The sequence below is a fragment of the Gobio gobio genome (genome assembly GCF_949357685.1).
Source record: "Gobio gobio genome assembly, chromosome: 7".
NCBI lineage: Eukaryota > Metazoa > Chordata > Actinopteri > Cypriniformes > Gobionidae > Gobio > Gobio gobio.
This window is the reverse complement of record NC_137103.1, coordinates 25,862,712-25,886,912: the sequence shown is the minus strand read 5'-3', so window position 1 is coordinate 25,886,912 and position 24,201 is coordinate 25,862,712. Positions and strand designations below refer to the sequence as shown.

Below are 24,201 nucleotides of genomic sequence, written 5' to 3'. Positions count from 1 at the left end.
TATAATGCATAGTATAATATTTTCGGGTCCTAATAATACAATTTTAATAATAAGTAATAATAATAAAAAAAGCCTCTTTTCATTTGGCTTAAAATATCGCTATAGTATTGTATTTTGAGTTCAGTATTGTGAATTGTATCGAATCGTGACATGAGTATATCATTACACCCCTACCGGTCAGCCTAGTGGTTGATGCATAAAACAGTTGTGATATGCTCAAAATAACCACAAGCACAAGTGCGATTAAGATCCACAGATCACTGTTACTATTAAAACTCACTTTTGAGGACCGAAAGAATTACACAGTCATATTTCAAATAGCAATTTTAATTTAAAAACCCTAACCTGAGCATGTTGTCTCCCTTCAGCCAGGCATGCAAATGTCATTAGAAGACACGAGTGATTTTTATTTTTACAATAGTATCTCTTTTCCAAACGTCATATTTCATCCCACACATTTAAAATAATCTGCCCAAAAGATGCCTGTACTATACTATACCTTTGATGTAAACAAAGCCAAATGATCTATAGGCTCATATGGAATCACAATCAAAACTCAAAACAGGAAGAGCTCTTTCTTCCTGCCACCCACATGCACTGTGTATGTACACCTGTATGTGTGTTCCAGCATCAAAATACTGCTATTAACACTCATCCATTTGAACAGTTATTTATTTAGTCTGCTTTCCAGTGTTCTCTCCCCCCAAATGCAGAACTGCACAACTCTAAGAGCTATGCTAGGAGTGTTAGCTGAGATGTTACATATACACACAGTTTAGAAGCTCTGAATGTTCAGGGTTTTGGGGGTTGAAGTCAAAGGTCGTCGTGAGAAGGCAGGCTGTCACTGACTAGGCTGGAGCTGGAGGTGGGGCTAGGGCTCAGGCTAACAGTACTCAGCAAACTCATGTCAGGAAGACTCATGGTGACTGACTGAACCTCACGATCCGACAAGTCCTCATCTTCAGCATCAGATCTCTGACTGACCAGCACACTGAGAAACCGAGAGAGCGACATGACATAAGAATGAGAACAAGGTCATGAGTATCAGGCCAGATGTAAGTTGTCAGTGATGAATGGTTGTAGGTGTGTATACATACCTAGATCTAGTCAGTTGAGATCTATGTCCATGATACGACTTGGAAGACCACTATGAATACAAGCACATGTATAAAGAAAACATAACTCAATTTAACGATTTTATTATCTTCTACAGAGTTCACACAAGCAATGACCAATGAACTTCTACTAGTAGTTTGTTATATCAGGTAAACATGATTACAAATAAATATAAAAATCGCACAGGGATTGCTGGGAAAGATTTCATTTTTTTATGTCAGGTACTATCTACTGAATTGTTAGATTTAAACATTTATTACTACTGGAAACACATTAAGGCCATGACAATTCCAGGTTTGGGACGAGGCAACACTGGTAAAAAAAAAAAAAAAAAAAAAAAAAGTCAAAATGGACCCAGTTTAACTTTCTTAAATGTCTCTGGTCTTACTGCACACATCAGTAATTTGTTAACTTTAATAACCTTGATTCTTTTTCACTCAGAAATACGTCACATTACAGGATTTCATGGTTTATGAAGCACTTTTCTTTAGGTATTGTAGCCAAAATCTCTAATTCCAATAGTGTAGCCGTATATTACAAGAGTGTTAAAAAACAGCTACTGCGGTGCGGTTACACTCTCATCAGTACTTACGTGATGAACAGAATCTGCCAGGTTCCCCAGGTGCACCCTCTTCTCACACAAATCCCTCAGTAGATTGATACCTAAATGAAGTATGGAAAGAGTCAAAATAGATAGCTACACAAACTGGGCCAGAGGTACAGATTAGGGCTAGACGATATGGCCAAAATTTATATCACAATATATTTCTTAATTTCGGTCGATACAATATAATTCCTATATCGATATTAACTATATAAAAGCCTCAGTCACTCCAGCCGACGGTTAGCCTGACAAGCCAGACCCACATCAAGATGCTCACAGGGCTGAATCCGAGGGGCGGGATAAACGGTTGTCTTTCAAATTCCCTCTGCAGGCAATTGGATGGCGCCATGAGCGCCACAACAAACCAGAGCGAAGAAGAAGGTAAAGCCGAGCTAACGTTAGTTGATAGACTTTCACCGTTTCCGGTAGGCGAAACTTCGAACATATCTTCTTTTCTTAAGAATGACTTCAGTGCCACTGCCGTTCTTTGTTCTTTTCTCAAAGAAAAGCTTAACTCCAAGTCTTCCAGAGTCACGGCCAAGGCCGATTAAAAAGACCGCTGTTCTTCAGCTTCTTTGTTTACGAGTAGCACGCAGAACCTCCGCAACTCTGCCGTGACGTGCCGTCATTATGTTAAGCCCGCCCACCGACTCTACACACCCTGTGATTGGCCTGACCAGAGTTTGGTTTTTCCAGCTCTCAGGTCTACCGAGAGTTGCGAGACTACACCCGCGGCAAAATAAATTATCTGCCGCTAGGGTGCGTCTACATTTCTAGGCTAGCTGATGGTGACATCACGTGCATACCCTCAATACAGAGCGGCACAAAGCACTTATGCGCATCCCGTGTGCAGAATGATGCGCTTGAAGCAACACAGGGTCACAGCACGCAGCGCTCCTATGCCACAGTTTATTGAGCATTTCTTTTAACAGTTTTAAATTTCAGTGTAAAGAACGATTCACAGCGCTCTATTCTCCATGCAAAACCACAGACCTGCGCGTGCTGCTTTTTGCAAGGTTTTAAACACGAGCAAATGATAAACTTTTGTGAAGCACTGTCCGAGCGTCTTTCACAAACTCTGAAAGGTAATTTAAACGAGAATGAACGCGTTGGTGATAATACATAGACTGACATTGTGTGAAAATATGGAGTGTTAAAACAAATGTGCCTCTTAAATATATAAATAGCCTACATGTATCGATTTTAATGCTTGGCATCGATCTATGTCGATGTATTGTTACACCCCGCAGCACACTGAAACCTGAAGTTTAATATCAGATCTTCGATAGCCAAACCACTTTCACGCCAATTAGGGGTGGGAGAAAAGGGTGATGCATCGCGATTCGTTATCTAACGATTCAGAATATACCATGTCAAACAAAGACATTCGTTCAGTTATTAATAGATCTCAGATTTCTTTACCTGCTTGTGAGTTTTTGGAATAACTTATTTAGTGATATAGAATGGGAAGAGTTTTGGCTTCTTTGACAAAATGTTTTCTTATCGAATAAAGTTGTTGAAGTTTCTATTAAAATTATCCATAACTGTTATCCGATAAATCATAAACTTGCTAAATTTAACAGTAGTATTTCACCCAATTGCTCTTTTTGCCATCAGTATGAAGAGACTATTAATCACTTGTTTTGGGATTGTACTTACTGTAAAGTCTTCTGGATTGATTTTTCAAATTTTGTTAAAAAATATTTATATCCAAACTTCTGTATAACCCCCAAAATTGTGTTTTTTGGTTATTCTTTGAAGTTAGACCCTAAGTTAGACTATTGTAAATTTATTATTAATTTATTGCTTTACTGTGCTAAATTTTACATTCATAAGTGTAAATTAAAAAAAAAAAACTCCCTACTTTTTTAATTTCAGGAAAGATTTTGATATGTATTTAAACTTGTTAAGAAATTCTGATAATTCTATTGCATGTAAGACTCTTTCATGGTGTAAAACATTTAAGCTAGCTTAATTTGCTTTGTTTGTAACCCTCATTGTTCTTTGTAATTGTTGTTCTCTTGCATAAAAAAAAAAAAAAAGATAAAAAAAAAAAAGATTCAGAATCGATTCTCAAAAATTCAGAATCGATTCTGTGTTCAATTCAAACGCCCACTTCACCACTGGCGAACGTTCCTATGCTGGTGAATTGGCTTTGTTTAAGACACAATGGACAAACTACAACCTGCTCAGGGGCATCGCACCCGTGGGGACATTTTTCCGGTGAGAGGGTTCAACACCTGCACTTTTTATGCAGTTTTTCTGCAGTTTTGCACAAACGCCTTACAGCAGTCTCTCTTCCGTTTCTCTGGCCGCTCTGTGTATGCGCTTGCCTCCCCATTTCAAAAATTTATTTTGCATATTAAATGCAAAGTTTTTAATTTCAAAAGCATTTCTAAATTAAGTTCATATTTCCAACAAACGAAATTCTGAGCCAAAATAACGAAGTGGTGCTCAAGTAGGCTATACGGCACTTTCCTTGCCATTAATGCTTAATAACACTCCTATCCTGGTGGCCGGGATATACATAAACCTACCAACATCCGTGGCATAATTTTTGGAATGACTTATCGCATATTGCTGAACTACTGCACAATGTTTCAAACAAATGGAAAATTCTGAACAAAGACTTCGTTTTGGTGAGTGATTCGTTAAATGTCTCTAACATGACTGTTGCAGCTCGGCAAGTTTTCCCATGTGAGTTATGCGCACACACTGAATTTGGCTTCTCAGCGAGCGCAAAGTTGTTTTTCTTCTGCATTAGCCTATGTTTTAAATATTTTTTGTGGCTCTAACCAAAGTAAACTTTTTTTTGCTTTAAAGACATTTTTTGTTAAAATGTTCTAAAGAAACTGAAAAATTGTCACACGTTTTTCTTAATGATTGTTCTTTGCATTAGTATGGCTTACTATGTTTCATTAGAGCATGTTAATCTTGAATATAACTTTGTTAATAAAATAAAAGTATTGAAAGAAATCTTCATAACCATTTTTAATATGGCAATACTGTCAAACAGAAATTCTACCTATAAACAAAAAACATATTAGCTCCAATTTTGTTGAAAATGTAAAGTTCATGTATTTGCACAGCAGGATAATTAGTTACCAAAAATGTATGTTAAGAAACGTTTTGGGAATCGGCTTGTTACTCCCAGAATCAGAATCGGATTGAATCGTTAAGTGCCTTAAGATTCCCACCCCTAACGCCAATGAATTAGTTTTTCTTTTCTTCTGAATTCTCCTTACTTGTGGAAGCTTGTTCAGTCACGTTTGTATTGCGGTCAGGGGTACTCATTTTGTACCAAAACTTGCTGCGTTGGATCCTACTAGCTACTGCTGCTGAGCACTGGTTCCGTTTCTGTGGTGTACGTCTTCAAGCAAGTAGCTAATCGTGTTCTGCTTTTTCTGACGGCTGCGCCCTGAACGTCAAGTCAGTGAGAAATGCTGTATTGTATATATCGAAATATCGGAAATGTGTTTAAAAATCATACCACTGTTATTTAAAAAAATGATATCATAATATATTTTGATATTGAATTATTGTCCAGCCCTAGTACAGATCAAAGCACGGTGCAATGCAGACACACCTTTGCTCCTGCTGAGCCAGTATCTCTGTTCCCATTGGTTGAGGAGGATGTTGAGGTAGCGAGGTTGCTCAAAGAAGCGGAGGTACCGGGAGGAAGCATGAGAGGGAAAAACTCGCTCAAAATCGCCTTTACGACTCAACTCGTCTTCACTCTCTGCCAGGACACGCACATCATCAGCCGTCAGCACATCCAGGATTGTGGCACAGAAATCCTACACAGACAAAAACATATTTCATTAAAATGTGTGAGGAACTGAGGTAATGCAGTTATTAGTTTTATCAGTAAACTTCCACCTTGGATGATTGTGCAGTGCTTTCTGCGTAGCTTAAGTAACCGTCAGTGTATGACTATGATAAAAGACAGGGTGTGTTTGAGTACCTGGTCTCCAAAGCGCTGGCTCAGATAAAAAGCTCTCTTTACTTTCTCATCAGTCGAAATGTCTGATCGCCATCTCTCTCGCACCACTCCACATAAACTGAACAATACAGAGTAAAACTTCAATAAGAGGCAAAAATAAATCAATTAAGAATAATAATTATTAAATGAATAATGTACATTTTAGGGGTGACCCTGAATAGTCGAGGATTCGATGCTTCGATAGGAGGAGCCTGATTTGGCTACTAATCTCAGTCGAGGATCAGGCCATTTTGGCTATATGGAGGTGTTCAATAGCCCCTTTCACACATACAGTCTTTACTAGTAAATTATAATTTGACCATTGCGCCATGTCTCGCAGCTTTGTCAACATGTTGCGCTCGAGACCCAGCCTTCTTTTCCATTCATCAGCGCTGCGGCTCTGCAGTTCGATACTATTATGAGCGTCTCGTGTTTTTAAGAGCAACAACGCATATTATTTGATCACCCCCTTGTACCTTTTAAGCAGACGTCAAAATATGATGTCAAATTGAACAGATAGTGAACCTAAAACGCTTCTTCTCATGTGGGCGAATGAAGACAACAGCGCAGCGTTTTAAGATGATTTCCGATGATTGACATCACAGAATTTAATAGTATTGTGCTGCTGATGTGTGAATGCTCGCTTACGGGTAAAAAAGACTAGTAAATTTGTGTATTTACTAGAACATTCCAGTAATTTCCCAGGATTGCTGTGTAAAAGGGGCTAATGTCTGATTTCACATATATGTGCCCCTGCACTTTAGGCATTTTTCACACATTTGTTCTGCACCTTGTGACCTGATTTTGACTTATTTCGTTTTTTAGTGTTATTTATTAGAAAGGTATATTCCGTTCTAATTTAATTCTGACATCAATGTTGCGCTGTACTTAGTGCATGCTTGCACAGGAAATGTTGCCAATTTAATTAGATTTGCCGACATGTGAAATGCAAATCCTGTCTGCAGTGTGGCCTTTATGCAATTTTTTTATTTTTATTTATCCAAAATGTTTATACATTTTCTTCAATATCTTTGTGTGACGTTCTGTAAATCGTGGCTTTAAAATGTTACGAGGAATCGTTTTGTTAATGTTTATCTTTATACAGCAATATAAGACAGTAAACTAATTTTGAAACACAATGTAAAACCAGAACTGACCTGTTGGTGGAGCTGCTGGCACTGGAACTGGATGGCTCACTGTCTTCTGTCAATGGCAAGACAAAGCCAGCAAGGTTCAGCAGGTCCCGTATCATCTGACCCTTGATGGTGACGTCCAGCTGTGTGTTTGAATGCAGACTACAGAGAGGAAAAGGAAACATTAAATACAGATGGCAGGATTCTGTGTAACAACTTGGATAAATAAAAATTCTGAAACTAAATGAACATCTTTTATAGAAAAAATCCTCCGGTTCAGTGCATTTATGAGGTCAAATCTTACTATAAGCAGCACTAGTTACACTACTTGATAACTTATTATTTAGAGTAAATGTATTTATTATAGTCCATAAGAGTTATTCTATTTTGTGTGCAAGATAAACACTGCTCTGATTATTCAAATAATTATTTTAACCAAGTCATATAACATTGTCCCTAACATCAGAGTAACAGATGGCTAGTAACTTAGTAACTAAATGCCTTGACCTAAAGTTGCCGGACAACTGTAATTTCTGAACGGCTTCAGCTGTAGGATTTCCTGTGCGCTATACCTGGGTGAGATGTTCACCTCCAGGACCCATGGCTTCAGATTCTCATCCAACATGATGTCAAAGCCAAACAGCTCATGACAGCTATAGGCTGAACGAACATGCATCTTCACCAGTGAGTTCACGTAGGGGTCAGACCTGCCATGGGAAGAGAGACAATAATACACTAAGGTTCAGTGAAGGGGAACATAGTGTGCAAATACACAAGGACCATCTGCAAATACAGAACACTTACGCAATGATGGTTTTGATGACCATATCTTTGATCTTCTCCCAGATGAGAGTGGTGTTGATACCCTGAGAGCCCAAGTATTGCCACAGTGCCTTCAAAGCCCTGCAATATAACTTAAATCATTACGATTCTGAGGCCAGTTCTAATATTTAACATATGTTGGTTATCGTGAGGCCATCTGAGCTGGCTGCTGATTAATTCACAAAACACCTAACAAGCGCAGGATCGACTCACCCTGAATACCTGTGTAATAACTCATTATTCTTACCATTTATGGCCCTGACAGGCCTTGTCATCGCTGTTACTCTGATACTCAGAGTTCTTCTTATTTACACTGTAGTTTGTAAGGTGCATAAACTTGTTGTTGAGGGTCTTCATAGAAGGAGAGTATCTGTGTTGAATAAAATTCAGAAAACACCAGTTTAAATGAGCAAACTTAACGCATCTGCACATTTTTAAATGCTTTGTTGAATGACTCACTTGCAGCTTGCAAAGCGTACTAGTCCATCGTTAAAGATGTAAACACGCAGTGGGTCATAAGAAGTCACATACACATAGATGCGTAGATCAAACTTATTCCCACTGATGAGGTAGGGCTTGTGAAGATACCTGCGGAAATACAGAGCACATCGTTTAACAGATCCGAAACCTCCCGCAATGAGGAAATCAAATATGTTTACACAGTCTTCCAACTAACTTCTGCACGAGGAGGGGTCTCTTGCGTGGCATTTGGCTCCACTTGTGAATGACCTGAATGCCAATTCCACGAGCAGATGCAGGCTAAATGTGAGAAATGGCAGCACGTCAATGACAAGAATCTCAGAAAGTAATTTCCCAACAAATCTAGTAATGTAACGGTACCGGTTTGACAATCCATTTCTGCTTGCTGCCTCCGTCCTCCCAGGCCTTCCTCAGCAGCTTGATATCCTGTGGGAGAATGAAGGAGCGTGGGAAGAAGCCAAACTCTCTTTTGCCAAAGCGTGCCTGCATCTTGGACAGGTTCCTCCAAAGTCGGTCCTTCCGGCCGATCTGAAAGGAGCCTGGAAAGTGGTTCAGCTGCCAAACAGAAATGCATGCTTGTTAATACTCAGCTGACAGGAAGTATTAGGCAATTATGAAAGGTATCAAAATAATACCAGCAACTTGACAGATAATTTCCCAGTCATTAAATATGAGAAACAACCTTGATAAATTTTATTACACAGATGATAAAATCCTTCACGGTCCCCATCCCAATCTTACCTTCTGAAACTCTCTAATTGCCTTGAACCCTGGTGACTTCATATGGTGACCCCAGCAGCCCAGCCAATCATGACTCTCTAGAATTAAGAACAGCACATGACACAACAGACTGCAGACTATAGGCTGGAATACATGACATAACTTTTGCACATTCTGGGCGGGTAAGCACTAGTTGCTGAAAATCAGAGCCAGTCTGCAGATTTTGGGCAGTCAGAGTTGGCAGATTTCACAGAAAATTGCACACTGTATGATGGGCATAGACTCCATCCAATCAGATGATATTAAACATGTTTGACATTTAGTGATTTCAGAACACATTGATTTAATTTGTCATGCATTTCTTCTCTTCTCTAGCTTGCTTCATAAATTTAGTTGTCAAATAAACCTGGCATTGTATATTAGTATGGCTTAGGGGTGTAACGGTTCAAATCACTCACTGTTCAGTATTTATCACTGTTTTAGGGTCATGGTTTCAGTACGGTTTCAGTATGTGCTGTGTTCAGGGAAAGGACTACTGTCAAATAAAAATAAAGAAAACGAGAGCAAATAATCAAACTACAAGCAACAGCACAAATAAATACAATAAAGCAATCTTTTCAGATAGGTCTAACAGTAGTTTTCATGTACAGAAATTTAATAAAGTAATCAATGTAAATCAATGCATATAATCTTCACTGTATAAATTAAATAAAGATCAATGATTATTAAAGTTACTAAAATTATTCAGCCTTTTGTTGTTTGATTAATATTAAAAACAGACAGCAGGAATACCAGGCTGCTGTCAATTTAAGACAATGCATGGATCCAGTACAAAGTCAAGAAAGACAATGCCTGTGTACATTGTCAGTTTACATTCACTTAATATGTAACCTACTTATGTTTGATAGGATATTCGCCAAGACATGCATGTTGACATCGTTTGCGTTTGAATTTGTCAGTTCAAGCGCGAGACTTGAAAGAGAACTCAATATTTGCACACTGAGACGCGGCTTTCCGTGTGCGTGCTTCTTACAGCGTAACAGAGTTCTCTTCCGTCTTCTAGTGCTTGAATGTTAAAATTAAGGCTTAAATGAGTTTAACCCCTAGAGGACTGCACAGTTTTGGGGGCTTTTAGAAGTTGACATGCTCTGATATTTGTGCTTTTTTCAGTTGCTTATATTATTATAAATTATGTTGCCCACAAACTAATGGATGTTGTTTTTGCTTCAAACTGATGTGAGAATCATTGTGCCTGCTCATTCACATAAAACAATATATCGATTTAAATATTGTAAGACACTTTTTCGTTACAAAGCCCATATGAAAAGGGGTGTGAATGATCATGAATAATGCTGTGATTTATTTTACACCTGATGAGACAACAGAACCGCATAATGAGCGGCATAATGAATGAGCCTTTGAGTCAGGTATGTGAGAGGGAGCTAAGGAACAGGAAAAAATTTATATATTTATTTATTTATATGGTGAATATAAAATATATTTATATTTATTTATAAGAAATATAATATAATTTGTCTATTGGGATAAAAGTTTCTGCTAAATACATAAATGTAAACGTAATGCCCTAGTGAGTTTGTTGTGTTTGAAAGGACTGGTAGTGTGTGATCCGCAGTAATTTAGTTTATGATGCCCAGTTTTTCCTCTAACCATTTACAAGTGTGTGATGCCTAGCATTTTAAAATCTGTTTAGATTTAAAAAAAGTTGTGTAGAGTATTCCAGCCTTAATGCAAGCAGAAAACTACTTTACAAACAGTTTTTATTTTGAACATTGCTAAAAAAAAACGTCCCAAAACAGAAGCTGTTGACTCACTTTTGGTAGCTTTGAAGTGCGATCTGGAGATGGTGTTTTTCACCACATTGGGAGTGACTGTAGTTATCTTCCATTTGAGTAGCTTCCTCTGTTCAGCAGGCAACAGCTCCACTGTGAAGTGTGGAGAAAATGTTACAACAGTGTTTAAAACACAAGAGCTGTTATCTAAAAGAGGAAAATGTGCATTTAATAGTCTGTTAATACTGCCAAATGTGTATCTGATAGTAGTAATAACATATCCTATTTAAATGAAAGTTGTATTAAAAAAGTCATTAAAAGCTTTTTGTGTGCCAACCTCTTTCATTGGCAGTGCTGAAGTACAGTGTGGGGGACAAATGAGGGAAGAGACTAGGAACAAGTGCGGGTCTCTCCACCAGATCCCCCTCCACATCAGGACTAATGGGCTCCTCCACACTGAAGAAAAAAAAGAGAAAAAATATTTAGAAAGGACCACAACAGAATCTACACACTCAGAATGTATTCAGAACCACTACTTCGAAAGATCTACACATTCTCACACAATTTGTACATTAAACATTTTGGTTCATTTTAAGATGCTTTCAAATGCCAGTAATGGTGTAATACTCTCAGCTCTGTTGAACATACAAAATTACTGCGGTGGGGGGTGTCAGCACAAAAAAACTGGGTAAAACTGCAAATGGGTTAGAATCACAAACTAGTTTTACATTCTTGAAGCAAAATACTCTTAAAGATTATCGCACTATGTTTAACAGATCTGCCAACAACCAGCTTCCTCAAATGAAAATAAACCACTTCAGATAGACTCCAGTAAAAAAAAAATGTAGCAATTATTTAAATCTGACACCTGGACAAAAATACAATATATTAAGCACACTTAATAAATCAGTGGAAAACAGATACAGAAAAACAACATAACTCACGTGACAGTCATGTAGAACCGCTGAAGTTGATTCAAAATGGGCCTTACACTAAACATGGGCCTTTACTTTGAGTGGGAAAAGCACAACCAGAAAACACCTACTACAAACAAACCCATCAGCTGGACGTCACTTCATGACAATGGCTCCACGGGCCTGACACAATTCACTACAGACTCATTTTCCTGTTATAGAGGGATAGTTCTACTTCTATCATACAAGAACAATTGTGGGACCTTTCTACAGGCCTCTGGCTTTAAAGCTTTTCTCTGACAGCAACTACTAGAACAAACAAAAAAACTGTCATGTCCTCCTCTGTGCGTTGGTCATCACCATGGTAATGTCAGGTGACTAGAAGAGAAACATGTAAAATTACAAGAAAAAGTATTTAAGAGATGTAATCTAGCTTACATTGTCAGCCTTACTTTGCACTCAAAATCTCTGTCAAAAGTAAGCCTTTGGCAGATCACCAGCAACCAGCACAAAGCCAGGATTAGCTTACAGAAAGAGATCTTTGAATCAGCAAAAATATAAAAAAAAACCCTCCAAAAAAAAAGAAAAAGAAGGGGATTTGCAAAATACTGTAGCTGAACTAAAATTCTGATGGAAAAACTGGACCGCAGTGTGTATAGGGAATATTTTGTTGAAAATGTATCACTCGTATATGCGTTTGGTAGTAAAATTCAGCCCCTTGGATTTCATATAGACTATAATGTTCTCACATACACTAATGTTCAAAAGTTTAAAGTCGTAAGATTTATTTTTGAAAGAAATAACTTTTATTCCTGAAGGATGCATTAAAAAGTGACAGTAAAAGACATTTAATGTTACTACCAAAGACAAATATTTATAAAAAAAATATTTTGACACTGAAGACCATCACAAGAATAAATTACATTTTAAAATATATTCAAGAACAGTCATTTTAAATTGTAATAATATTTCACAATAATGGTGATTTAACTGTATTTAAGATCAAATAAAAGCAGCCGTGGTGGTAGAGCATAAGAGACTTCTTTCAAAAACATTTGTAAAATCTTACCAATCCCAAATTTTTGAACGGTATTGAATATGCATATACATGTGTGAACCACAATGTTATGGAAAATGTATGCTTTATGGTGTGCTTTTTATTAATTTTTCAAACTGTAATTTGCCGTCTGCAACAAATATCACAAGGTTAAACAAAAAAAAAAACGTTTCTTTCTGTAGTCAAGGTCAGAATGTTTTGAAAGAGAATAGGGAGGTAGAGAATGTTTTCACGAGAAAACAAGTGTATGCTTAGGGTGAGAGTAATGACTATTATGGGATGTAAAGAGGAAGATGACAAGGAAGCATTCATGTCTGGAAAAAGGAAATAAGGAGTCCTTATAATAATTTTTTCATTTGCTTATCCAATCAGTTGTAAGAGCCTTTATTCTATGATAAATGAATATGCATGACTGTACTAACCATGCATATTAGGTTACCAAGGTGATCAAAACCTTGCTTAAGTTTTACCATTGAGTGGCCTGACTTCACTTTACAGGTGGTGGATTTCCCACAAAATTTCTAGAGAGTTAAAGGTGGTGTGTGAATTTTAACGGTATCTAGTGGTGAGGTTGTAAATTGTAATCACCCACCGCTCACCCCTCCCTTTCTGAGCACATAGAGAAGCTACGGGGGCCAACACAGGACAAAAATGTCGTCGTCGGAGAGAGCAGAGAGTGACTAGCGCTCTGTAGAGAAGTTTGTCCGTTTAGGGCTACTGTAGAAACATGATGGCGCAAAATGTCGATTTCACTGTAAGGGGAACCGCGATGTACGTAAATAGAAATGGATCATTCCAAGGTAATAAAAACCACTGAAAACTTTATACACCACTGAAAACATAGTTATTGCATTTCTGTCAATAGATCCTCATAAATACTACACACTGCACCTTTAAGAAACCCGATATAAAACAGTGAGGTTTGTCCTTAAATGCTGAACATTTTAAAGATAAAAGTCTAATTACTTGGATAAGGCTGCCATGGACGTTGTTGAGGAGACATCACAATCATCTGGGGAGCAAAAAAGTAACATTATTTTTAATGAAAACAGTCAAGACAATGACAAAATGTAACATTATTCAAATACATTTGACATTTTGTGTTCTGACAACACAGGTTCATGTATGCTGAGGTTAAATCAACAGAAAAGAGCAGTTCTGTTACCATCATCACTGAAGTCATTCTCCAGCTGATCTGGAAGCTCCTCCTCATCAACTTCTAGTAGCATTGCCTGTCTGGAAACGTGAATTACAATGCATAAAAACCCTGAACATTGACATTTGACATGTGACTTTTATAGGAGGTGCACAGTATTTGGCTGCTTTAAAAGTTACTTGTTCAAGTTTTAATGATTTAGTCAAACCAATTTGTTGTTCTAATATCCAAAAGTTTGGGGTCAGTAAGGGGTCAGAAAATTAATACTTTTATTCAGCAAGTATGAATCAAATTGATCAAACGTGACAGTGAAGACATTCGAAAATGTAACAAAATATTTTGTATTATTCTTTTGAACTTTCTATTTTATCAAAGATTCCTGTAAAAGTGAATGGTTTCCACAACAATATTGAGCAGCACAACTATTTTCAACATTGATAATAAAAAAAAATTATTGAGCATCAAATCAGCATATTAGAATGATTTCTGAAGGATCACACGGAAGACTGGAGTAACGATGCTGAATATTCAACTGTCATCACAGGAAGAAATTACATTTTAAAATATATTGAAGCAGAAAAATTGTAATACCATTTCACAATATTACTGTATTTTTAATCAAATAAATGCAGCATTGGTGATCAGAAGAGAATTTTATGAACATTTAAAACATCTCTTAATCTCACCATGGCTACATTTATTTGATCAAAAAGACAGTAAAAACAGTAATAATGTGAAATATTATTACAATTTAAATGAACTGGACTTTTAAAATGAAGTTTATTCCTGTGATGGCAAAGCTGAGTTTTCAGCATCATTACTCCAGTCTTCATTGTCTATATCATCTAATATGCTGATTTGGTAATAAAGAAACATATCTTATTATTATTAATGGTAAACACAGTTTATTGTGCTGCTTAATATTTTTGTGGAAACAGGACACTTAGATGAATAGAAAGTTCAAAAGAACAGCATTGTTTTAATAGAATATTTTTGTAATATTTATTAATTTCATAAATGTCTTTACTGTCTTTTTTTTGACCAATTTAGTGTGACCGGTAGTGTACTGTATGTGTGTAATATCAAGTAAATTAATATACGTTGGAATCTCTGGATTATCTTCCTCCTCTCCAAGTGTCATGGGGCTTGTGTCCATCTGAGAGGCCTGACAACTTTCCTCTTTTGTGAGATGAATGGCAGATATCTGGTTTGTGACGGTGTAAACTGACGGCGAATGAGGAGAGGCCAGATTGTGGCCAGTCACCTCTGGAATGGCACAATCACCTCCATGTGTCATACCATCACAAAGAACAGGAGAGGGGTACTTCTCATCCATTATATCAAAACTGAGGGCACTGTTGGTGTCCATGGGTGCTAAACAAGACTCCTTATCTTCACTAATAAGGCTGATGGGTGCAGCACTATCTGTGTGGTGTTTTTTGTTGCTCAGAATGTTGAGTGTCCCGTGTTTTGCATGTACACTGAGTTTTTGCACAGTGGTGGTGAACTCTGCCTCAGAGCTGATTTTTGTCATTCTCTGAGAAGCTTCACTGGCACCGTGTCCAACACAGCAATCCAGCTCATTTGCTCTAGTGTCTTCCACTATGATCTTCTCAAACTGCCTCAAATCCTTGGCTGCCTTGCTGTGGTTCAAAAGCACATCCGTGCATATGTCTTTCAAAGGCACGCTCGGCTGGGGAGGTTTCATTGCGTCTGCTTTGAGGCCTCGTGAATATGTCCCATTGCAGCCGGTTATGATATTGGCAGGACTGCGCAGGTCATTGGTCTCTTGTTTGGAGTACGAGGGCATTTTGGCATTTGGGGGCCGCATAACTCCATTGCTGTTATCCCTGAGCTTGTTGCTCGTCCAAGGCAAAGACTGATTAGTAGGCATGATTTTCTCAATTGCAAACCTTTGAGAAGACGACTTGGGTGGGGAGGGACAGGCAGGACAAACGGACAGCTGAGGCGAAAAGGCCCTTTTCCCTAACAGCCCTGACTTGAACCTAAATGAGTTAAGGTTCCAGTGGGGCTGACGGTGGCTATGGCATGCAGCAGGAGCAGCGTTTATATGTGGCAAGCTCTTAGATCTAACACTGAGTGTCTTTAAACCATTACTAGAACCATTCAAAGAACTCGAGCTTGTGCTCTGTACGCGGCTGACTCTTATGTTAGGCACGTGTGGATAGGCACGTTGTGGGGGGATCCCTGAGACACAGTAGGGCTGGTCATACAGCACCCTCACATTCGGCTGAGGCAGCGAATCTCCCGCGTCACCCTGCAATCTCTTTCTTTCAGCGTTGAAGGAACCTCGTGCATTAGGTGAATGGACTACAGCGGACTTGGCTTGGATGATGAGGGCAGGCCGTGATGCCCCATTCCTTACGTCTTCAGCTCCACTGGAGGCCATTAATTGCCATCTCACACCCCCCTGGCATGGGTTCAGGCACACACATAAGTGAAGAACTGAAGGGTAGAGGGGCTGTAAAACCATAAAACAGAAAGAAATAACATCAGTTATTGGTGAAACGCTCAATTTGGAGTTTTAATACAATGTTGTGCCTTTCAGCAGGCCGTAACCACCATAGACATGTTATAATAATCAGATAAGACCAAATTGTCCCCCTCAATATTTGATATTCTTGATGATGCTCTGTTGCACTCCATTACGCACTGCTCCATTTGGTGGCTGGTCTGCATCAGTAGTCTAACAGCGCTCAATGTCAAGATGATTAAGGTGGCGGGCCTTAATGTCCACAGAAGACAAATATGAATTACAGACAGAAATATTTAACAACCACAAATACCATCCAGTGATGCAATCTTTTTGTCTTTGTCAAATTTCACCGTTATGAAAATATACTTAATTTACAAAATTCAGCCGTTTTGAGCATATTAGGCACAAAAAACATAATTAAGAGTAAATGTGTGTAATATTAAAGGGGTCATGAATTGAGAAATCAACTTTTCATTCAGCCTTTGTTTGATTTATATAAAAGTTCATTATGAACTAAGAATATCCTGTAAGCTCCGGAGCAGAAAACTTCCTTGTTAGTCAAAGAAAAGCTTTTATAGCCACCAGGTCCAGCAAACGCTCGATCTCTGAAAATGTGCCAGGCTGTGACGTCAGAGTGTGGTCAAACACCGCCTTAACCGAAGAAGAAGAACACCTGATTCTGTAGCCCCGCTCATCGATAATAGGCCTACGTGGAGCTAAACCGGATTGAACTTCCAAGCAATAAACATGCTGCATACGCTTCATTTGGTTTCCAATATTATGAATGCATGGATGAACTTTATTTTTAATGAATATCCAGCTCATGTGGGGAAGACATTGCGCCGTTGTTCCTTCATTTCACCACAGATTCGTTTGTAAACAAGAGACTGGCTTTGCAGACATGAATGAATGAAGCAACACACTAATGTGAGTAAAACATACTTTGATTTGTCTGACTCTGCAGTGAGGCTTGTGTGTGTTAGTGATGCACGGTTTGTGGTTATATGCACCGATCGGGCAGGCCAAGTAATAAAAAAAATAACAACATTCCAATTAATGGTTGGTGGATGAGAGATAAATCATTGTGTTTGCTTGATAAAGACATTGTGTGAGCCCTTTGGGCGAATCCTTCTGGTTGCCTTTTCCCACACGCTTTCAAAACAGCATTTAATCATGGGCTTCCGGTTCCGGTCACGGTTTGTTTGTCTCGTGTGATGCGGGGGGCCTTTGGATTATATTATCAAAGCGATTTATTGGATTACGACCATCCAATTCATTTTACACAGATTATACCTGTTGTGTTTAATGTAACCCACGGTGTGAATTCAGTTGGATTGATTATTTGGCGCTACGAGTAAAGGAGCGCATCTTACGTTATAGACTGAGTGAACAGCTGATCCCGTGAGTGAACAGAGTGAACAGCTGATCCCCGGCACGGCGGGCTGGCCCACCAGCAGTATGCCACCGAAAAGGAGCCCAACGACGGAGGAACTTGAGGATCTAAAGAGCACAATAGACTCCCTCAGTAAGAATGTGATCACAGTCAGAGAGCAACAGGAGAAGCTGTTAGATTTGCTTGAGGAGGTGAAAAAAATTACGGTTCCAGAGTGCGGAAAAGGACCGACGCATCTTGGAGTTGGAACGGCGAGTGGATGATCTGGAACAATATACCCGCATTAATGACGTGGTCGTCACTGGAATGAAGATCAAGCCTCGCTCATATGCGCGCGCGGTGGCCGCAGATAGCGAGGTGTCCAGTGAGCAGGAAACGCGCTCTGTGGCGCAACAGGTGGCATCCTACCTCCAAGGCAAGGGGATAGAGATGGACCTGGAGCACATTGAGGCCTGCCATCAACTGCCCATCAGAAATGGGAGACCATCAGCCGTCATTATGCGGTTTGTCAATCGAAAAAATAAACTGTCACTTCTGAAACAAGGACGTAAATTGAAAGGAACAGATGTCTTTATGAATGATCACCTGACGAGAAGAAATGCTGAAATCGCTAAAAAGGCAAGAATGCTTAAAAAGGAACACAAGATACAACACACTTGGGTAACCAACTGCAAAATCTTCATTAAATTAAACGGGACTCCAGAGGAAGCAAGAGTATTGATGGTGAGGAATATAGAAGATCTTGATAAATACTGAGATGAAAACAAGGTAACTCGTGACTCTCTATACATCTCATGCTCAATACATTAAATAAGCATACTCAAAACAATGACATGGACATGCTGCACAATATCCTCCATCATAACCAAATGGAACTGGACACTTTATCATATGAACACGACACAATAGATCCAGCAGCAGATATAGACCAAGACATAAATTTTCTCTCTTCTATTGTTAAAAACTGTAATTATATCACACAAGAACAGTTTGAAAACAATGTGAAATTAGAGGGCAAATTATCGATAATACACTTTAATAGTAGAAGTATGTACACTAACTTTAATTCCATCAAAGAGTATCTGCAACATTTCACTTACCCGTTTAGTATCATAGCTATTACTGAAACTTGGTTTAATGATGACAAAGGCATAGATTTTGGACTTGATGATTACAACTTATCATATAAAAATAGAGGAATTAAAGCAGGGGGTGGGGTTGCTTTATATATTCATAACTCTATCAATTGTATGGTTTTATCACATATGACCCTAGCAATAGATGAAATTATGGAATGTCTAACCGTTGAAATACAACATGAAAAAAAAAATAACATTATTGTAAGCGTTGTATATCGATCACCTGGTTCAAATATTGACATTTTTAATGAATGGATGGAGAAACTGTTTTCCAGTGTAAATTAAAAAACATTATTTATCTGTGGTGACTTTAATATAGACCTATTAAATCCAACTAAACATAAATATACAGATGACTTTTCAGATACAATGTTCACTATGTCTCTCTATCCAAAAATAATTAAACCAAGTAGAATAACATCACATAGCGCTACAATTATTGACAATATTTTCACTAACACCATGGGGAATAAAAATTATTAGTGGCCTCTTTACATGTGACATAACTGACCATTTACCTATCTTTATTGTTCTTGATCATGATTGTAAAAGAAAAGTAAGAAAGACAGTAAGTTAACCTATAAACGGATAAAAAGTGAGGAATCTATAAATGCCTTCAATAATAGTCTAATGCTTCAAGATTGGAGTGCAGTCTATAAAGGAACAGATGTTGACGAGGCGTATAACAACTTTTTAGATATATTTATGTCCCTGTACAATAAACACTGTCCGATTAAAGAACTCAGAATAAATAGAAAAAATACAAATAGCCCTTGGCTAACAAAGGGAATAATAAATGCTTGTAAAAAGAAAAATAATCTGTATAGAAAATTCATTAATTTAAAAACTAAAGAAGCCGAACTAAAATACAAGAAATATAAAAATAAATTAATAGATATAATTAGAACAAGCAAACAGCTATATCACAGGAAAGTATTACAAGAAAATAATAATAATATGAAAGTAACATGGCATATATTATATAGATTTAAGTTAGCAAAGATAAAACAGTTACCTTTCGTCCTTAAGTGTAATGATATGAAGTAATGGTCCAATGAAAACAAAAAGGAAGCTTATTATGTTATGTTATATGATTTATGAGAAATGGGGGTGGGATTAAAAAGTTCTTCCCACTCCTTTTTGGGCAAACGGGAAAATAACTTTGCACATTACATATAAGTCTTTTGTGGGGCTTTTTTGTTGTTGTGTTTTTTGTTTTTCATTTTTTTATTTTTTATTTGTGGATTAACCACACAAACTGTCAAAAAAGATGTAAATTATGTTTCTTTGTGTTAAAATGTTCACTTGCCCAAAATAAACAAAAAAAAATTCCTCACGTGTACTCACGGGGGAGAAGGAGCTCATTAAATATGCAAAACTTATCCAATCATTGCAGTGGTCGTTTACTTCCAAGTCTTCAGTGCGGCACGCTCATAAAAACAGAGCGTTCCATGAGAGAGGCTCAAAACCAGGTCAGAAAATAGCCTATTGTTTATTCATTATGATGTTTTTGAATGTAAAAACCACACAAACGTCATAAGTTGACCTCAGACAACAGTATAAAAATTTTTTAAAAGCCAGTTCACGACCCCATTTAAAAAAAGAATATATTATTGTGCAAATATTTCAAATTACAATAAATATCGGATCTTTAATTGTTTTTTGCACAAAATCCCAAATCAATTATTACATGAAAAGACATTCTTTTTTTTTAGTGGCCATCTAGAAAATCCTGACATTTAGAACCTAGAAATATCCAGGATTTTTAAAACAGTCATTTTCATACCTAGAAAATCTTCAAAAGTCAATATTATCCATAATATTTCATAGCATGTGTCGCTTTTTGTGTAGAGTAAAACATAGCACTTGCAGGCCAGTGTCATACCAATCACTGCATTTAGGGTTTTATTGGAGACTTTTTTTTTACATTAATTAAGTATAATATTTTATATAGATAATCATTTATATTTAATCATTCAAAAGGTTGGTATCTGACCTGCAGATGTCAGTCTGGCTAGAAATCACTGTAAAAACTATTTCTAAGAGACAAGGCTTGAACATGGTTACAGCCTCCATTTTTACCATGAGGCGTTGTAGTTATGGTCCTTCTTATTTAAAGGTGCACTATGTAAAATTTTTTCAGTAAAATATCCAAAAACCACAAGGCCAGTGTTATACATTTTGTTCAGTTGAGTACTTACAATCTCTCAAATGATTTCCGGTTTTATTTTTGCAGAAACGCTTTACTCTTACTGCAGTGTGCAACAAGTGTCATAGCAGCCGCCGAGCAAACGCACAGAGTAACCTCAAAACATAATTTTCAACACACTCCTGATGTATCTGATTTGATAAACAGAGCTGCGTTACCTCATAGTAATACTCACGACCGGAAAAGCGGAAGTGGCGCCGGCGGGACTTAATTGAAGTCCCGCTGCTCGCGAGTCGTGTGTTCCGCTCTTCTTATTAAAGGGTTAGTTCACCCAAAAATGAAAATTCTGTCATTAATTACTTACCCTCATTTCGTTTGACACCCGTAAGACCTCCGTTCATCTTCGGAACAGAAATGAAGATATTTTAGTTGAGGCTTGAAGCGTTATGAATCAGCGAGTCGCATCAGCAGTTTGAATCGCCAAATTTCAGCAGTTTGGCGGTTTGACACGCGATCCGAATCATGATTCGGCTCAGATTCATAACGCTTCGAAGCTTCATGATGCCTTGTTTTGAAATCGTAATCACTATGCAAGTCGTTATTTAGGGTTTTTTTGCGCACAAAAACTATTCTCGCCGATTCATAAAGTTATTTTAGAACCACTGTAGTGAGATGGACTTTGTAACGACGTCTTTAGTACCTTTTAAGGGTCTTCTTGAGAGTGTAAAGTGCCATTGTGTCAATGGAGGCCTTTCAGAGCCATCAGATTTCAACTAAAATATCTTCATTTCTGTTCCGAAGATGAACGGAGGTCTTACGGGTGTCGAACGACATGAGGGTAAGTAATTAATGACAGAATTTTCATTTTTGGGTGAACCCTTTAACAATCACTCCAGCGGCCTTGCTCAGCTCCACAACACTCGGTCCTGCTCTGCTTGATACTACTGTACGTTAATAATCGCATCATGAACATGATTTCTGCCAGAGTCCTATCCCGATTCTTTTCCACCGGCAGTGAGGTGAAGACCACATGTCCAAAGATTCTGCGGTCAAACTTGGCGTCATCAAACTACACCTTTGTTTTGAATAGGCGACCTCTAGTGGACGGAAAAGTTACATAGTGCAGCTTTAAAGAAATTAAATAATTCAAAGTTTTAAAGGAATTAAGAAAAAACAACACTGGATTTATATTCACCAATTACATATGAACAGTCCACGTACCAAAGCAGCATACTAACACCATGTTTTGTATGCAGGTACCATGGTATTCTTGAATGTAATGTGGAGTAATATTAAAGTACATACCTGATACTATGTGTAGTCTGAAAATGAAGTATATGGACACTTGGGAACCTGATGGGTACCTATGAAGCCCAAAATGTTTTCTGTATAGGCAGCTTACAAGATTGAGACATCCACACACTGTTAAAAGGCTTGATCTTTTCACATCTGAATCCCATTAGACTAGCTAAGACCAACACCTCCCCTCTCTTCAGACATTAAAACCAGCTTGTTATAATGAATAATCAATATGTGGGGCTTTCAGCGGTCTACATAAATGAACGGTGCTATATTGTTGTGAATTGAGTCAAAGCAGACATACAGCCTGTGTCCTCAAATCTTAGACATCTGCCTAGCTAGAAAGTGATTTTAGGCATCATAACCGTGATAAATTATATCTAGTACGTAGACAGCGCACTAGATTTTGAGACAGAGCCAACGCGAGGGTAAGGTTAGCCTGTTAGCTCGGCACACAACAGGCGCCTCACAGCGGGTTAACAATACTTTCTCATGACATACATCACCAGCGTCCTCGTGTACGGGACGAACCAGTTTTGTTTAACACTAACGTTTATTACTTCACACAGACCTATGTCTATTTCAGTAAGTGATAAAATCGTCTTACCGGCTCGGGTTGACAGGGCAATTTCTAGTGTTGACTGAGTCTCGCGCTCGAGAAGCCCGCCTCGTGCTGTTTTCCCTCCTCGTGCTGCCTGCGCCGCTGCCTGCGCCGCTGCCTGTCTGACAGCCACACACACACACACACACACACACACACACACACCATATGCAGGTGGACTGTCTTGCTATCGTTAATTATTAAAAATAGTTTTCTGTAATAGATATAAAGCTATAAAATAAAATATTAATATCATAAAAAACTTAAAAACCTAGAAATGTTGTCTTGGCAATTTAATGAAATCAATAACTTTAAGTATTACTAAAACTGAAAATTAAAGTTACATAGAAATATACAGAGAAACACAGAGAAAAACGGGAATAATAAAAAAACAAACAAAAAAAGAATATAAAATTACTAAAAGTTAAGGAAAAATTAAAATGAAAACTGAAGATAAAAATGAAAGCTACACTTGAAAATATTAATAAATAGGCCTACTATACTATGTAAATAATACTAAAATAACACTGGTCTGAACTAATAAACATTGCTTGTAAAAAGTTAGATGAGGGAAATAACTTAAAGCCCAACAAAGCACAATGTATAAGCCATACATACTCACAAGGGCCTAGTAAATAATCTGCATAATGCATAAACTGATACATATAAATATATTTATCACACTTATTACTATAGTGAACACATACACACACACACACACACACACACACACACACACACACACACACACACACACACACACACACACACACACACACACACACACACACACACACACACACACACACACACACACACACACACACACACACACACACACACACACTTATATACAGATACGGTAGATATGAAAAAAAGCCATTTGACTTACCTTTCACACAAATTCACCTCATTAATGACAGTTTTTAAGGAAATACTAAACTAAATAATCTCTCCAATAAAACAGAAGACAAACGCTCCGATGGAAGTTTTCAGTGGTAAAGCTTGAGCCAACTGACTAAACTCATCCAATATCCTTTCCAGTTATTGAAAACTCCTTTACAGAATGAAGTAACCCAGTATCACCATCTCACATGCACTTAAAATTAAATATGCATAGTGACAAACTACCTGCAATTCAAACTCTCAGCAGGTCACCATGATGTTGTGCCCTTAGTGACACACACACACACACACACACACACACACACACACACACACACACACACACACACACACACACACACACACACACACACACACACACACACACACACACACACACACACACACACACACACACACACACACACACACACACACTTAGCGAACAAAGCAAACACAGTTGC

The 24,201-nt window shown here is 37.9% G+C and overlaps 1 protein-coding gene across 2 annotated transcripts; it reads right to left on the bottom strand.

The window, feature by feature from the left end:
- Positions 1 to 245: 245 nt before the first annotated feature.
- Positions 246 to 23,003, bottom strand: ttll4 (tubulin tyrosine ligase-like family, member 4). 2 transcript variants are annotated; one of them, XM_079822352.1, is made up of 19 exons: positions 22,859 to 23,003; positions 14,875 to 16,256; positions 13,784 to 13,854; positions 13,585 to 13,630; positions 10,985 to 11,103; positions 10,690 to 10,800; positions 8,879 to 8,955; positions 8,498 to 8,692; positions 8,334 to 8,416; positions 8,117 to 8,245; positions 7,905 to 8,027; positions 7,640 to 7,738; positions 7,408 to 7,542; positions 6,860 to 6,997; positions 5,685 to 5,781; positions 5,307 to 5,517; positions 1,709 to 1,779; positions 1,098 to 1,147; positions 246 to 991 (listed from the first exon to the last, which is right to left on the bottom strand). In XM_079822352.1, the coding sequence occupies exons 2-19, from the start codon at positions 16,182 to 16,184 to the stop codon at positions 814 to 816; spliced, it is 3,243 nt and encodes a 1,080-aa protein (XP_079678478.1). In that variant the 5' UTR covers positions 16,185 to 16,256; positions 22,859 to 23,003; the 3' UTR covers positions 246 to 813. The 2 variants fall into 2 exon arrangements, with proteins under 2 accessions (XP_079678478.1, XP_079678479.1); XM_079822353.1 differs by having other exon boundaries at positions 16,020 to 16,256; positions 22,859 to 22,983.
- Between the last annotated feature and the right edge of the window lie 1,198 nt (positions 23,004 to 24,201).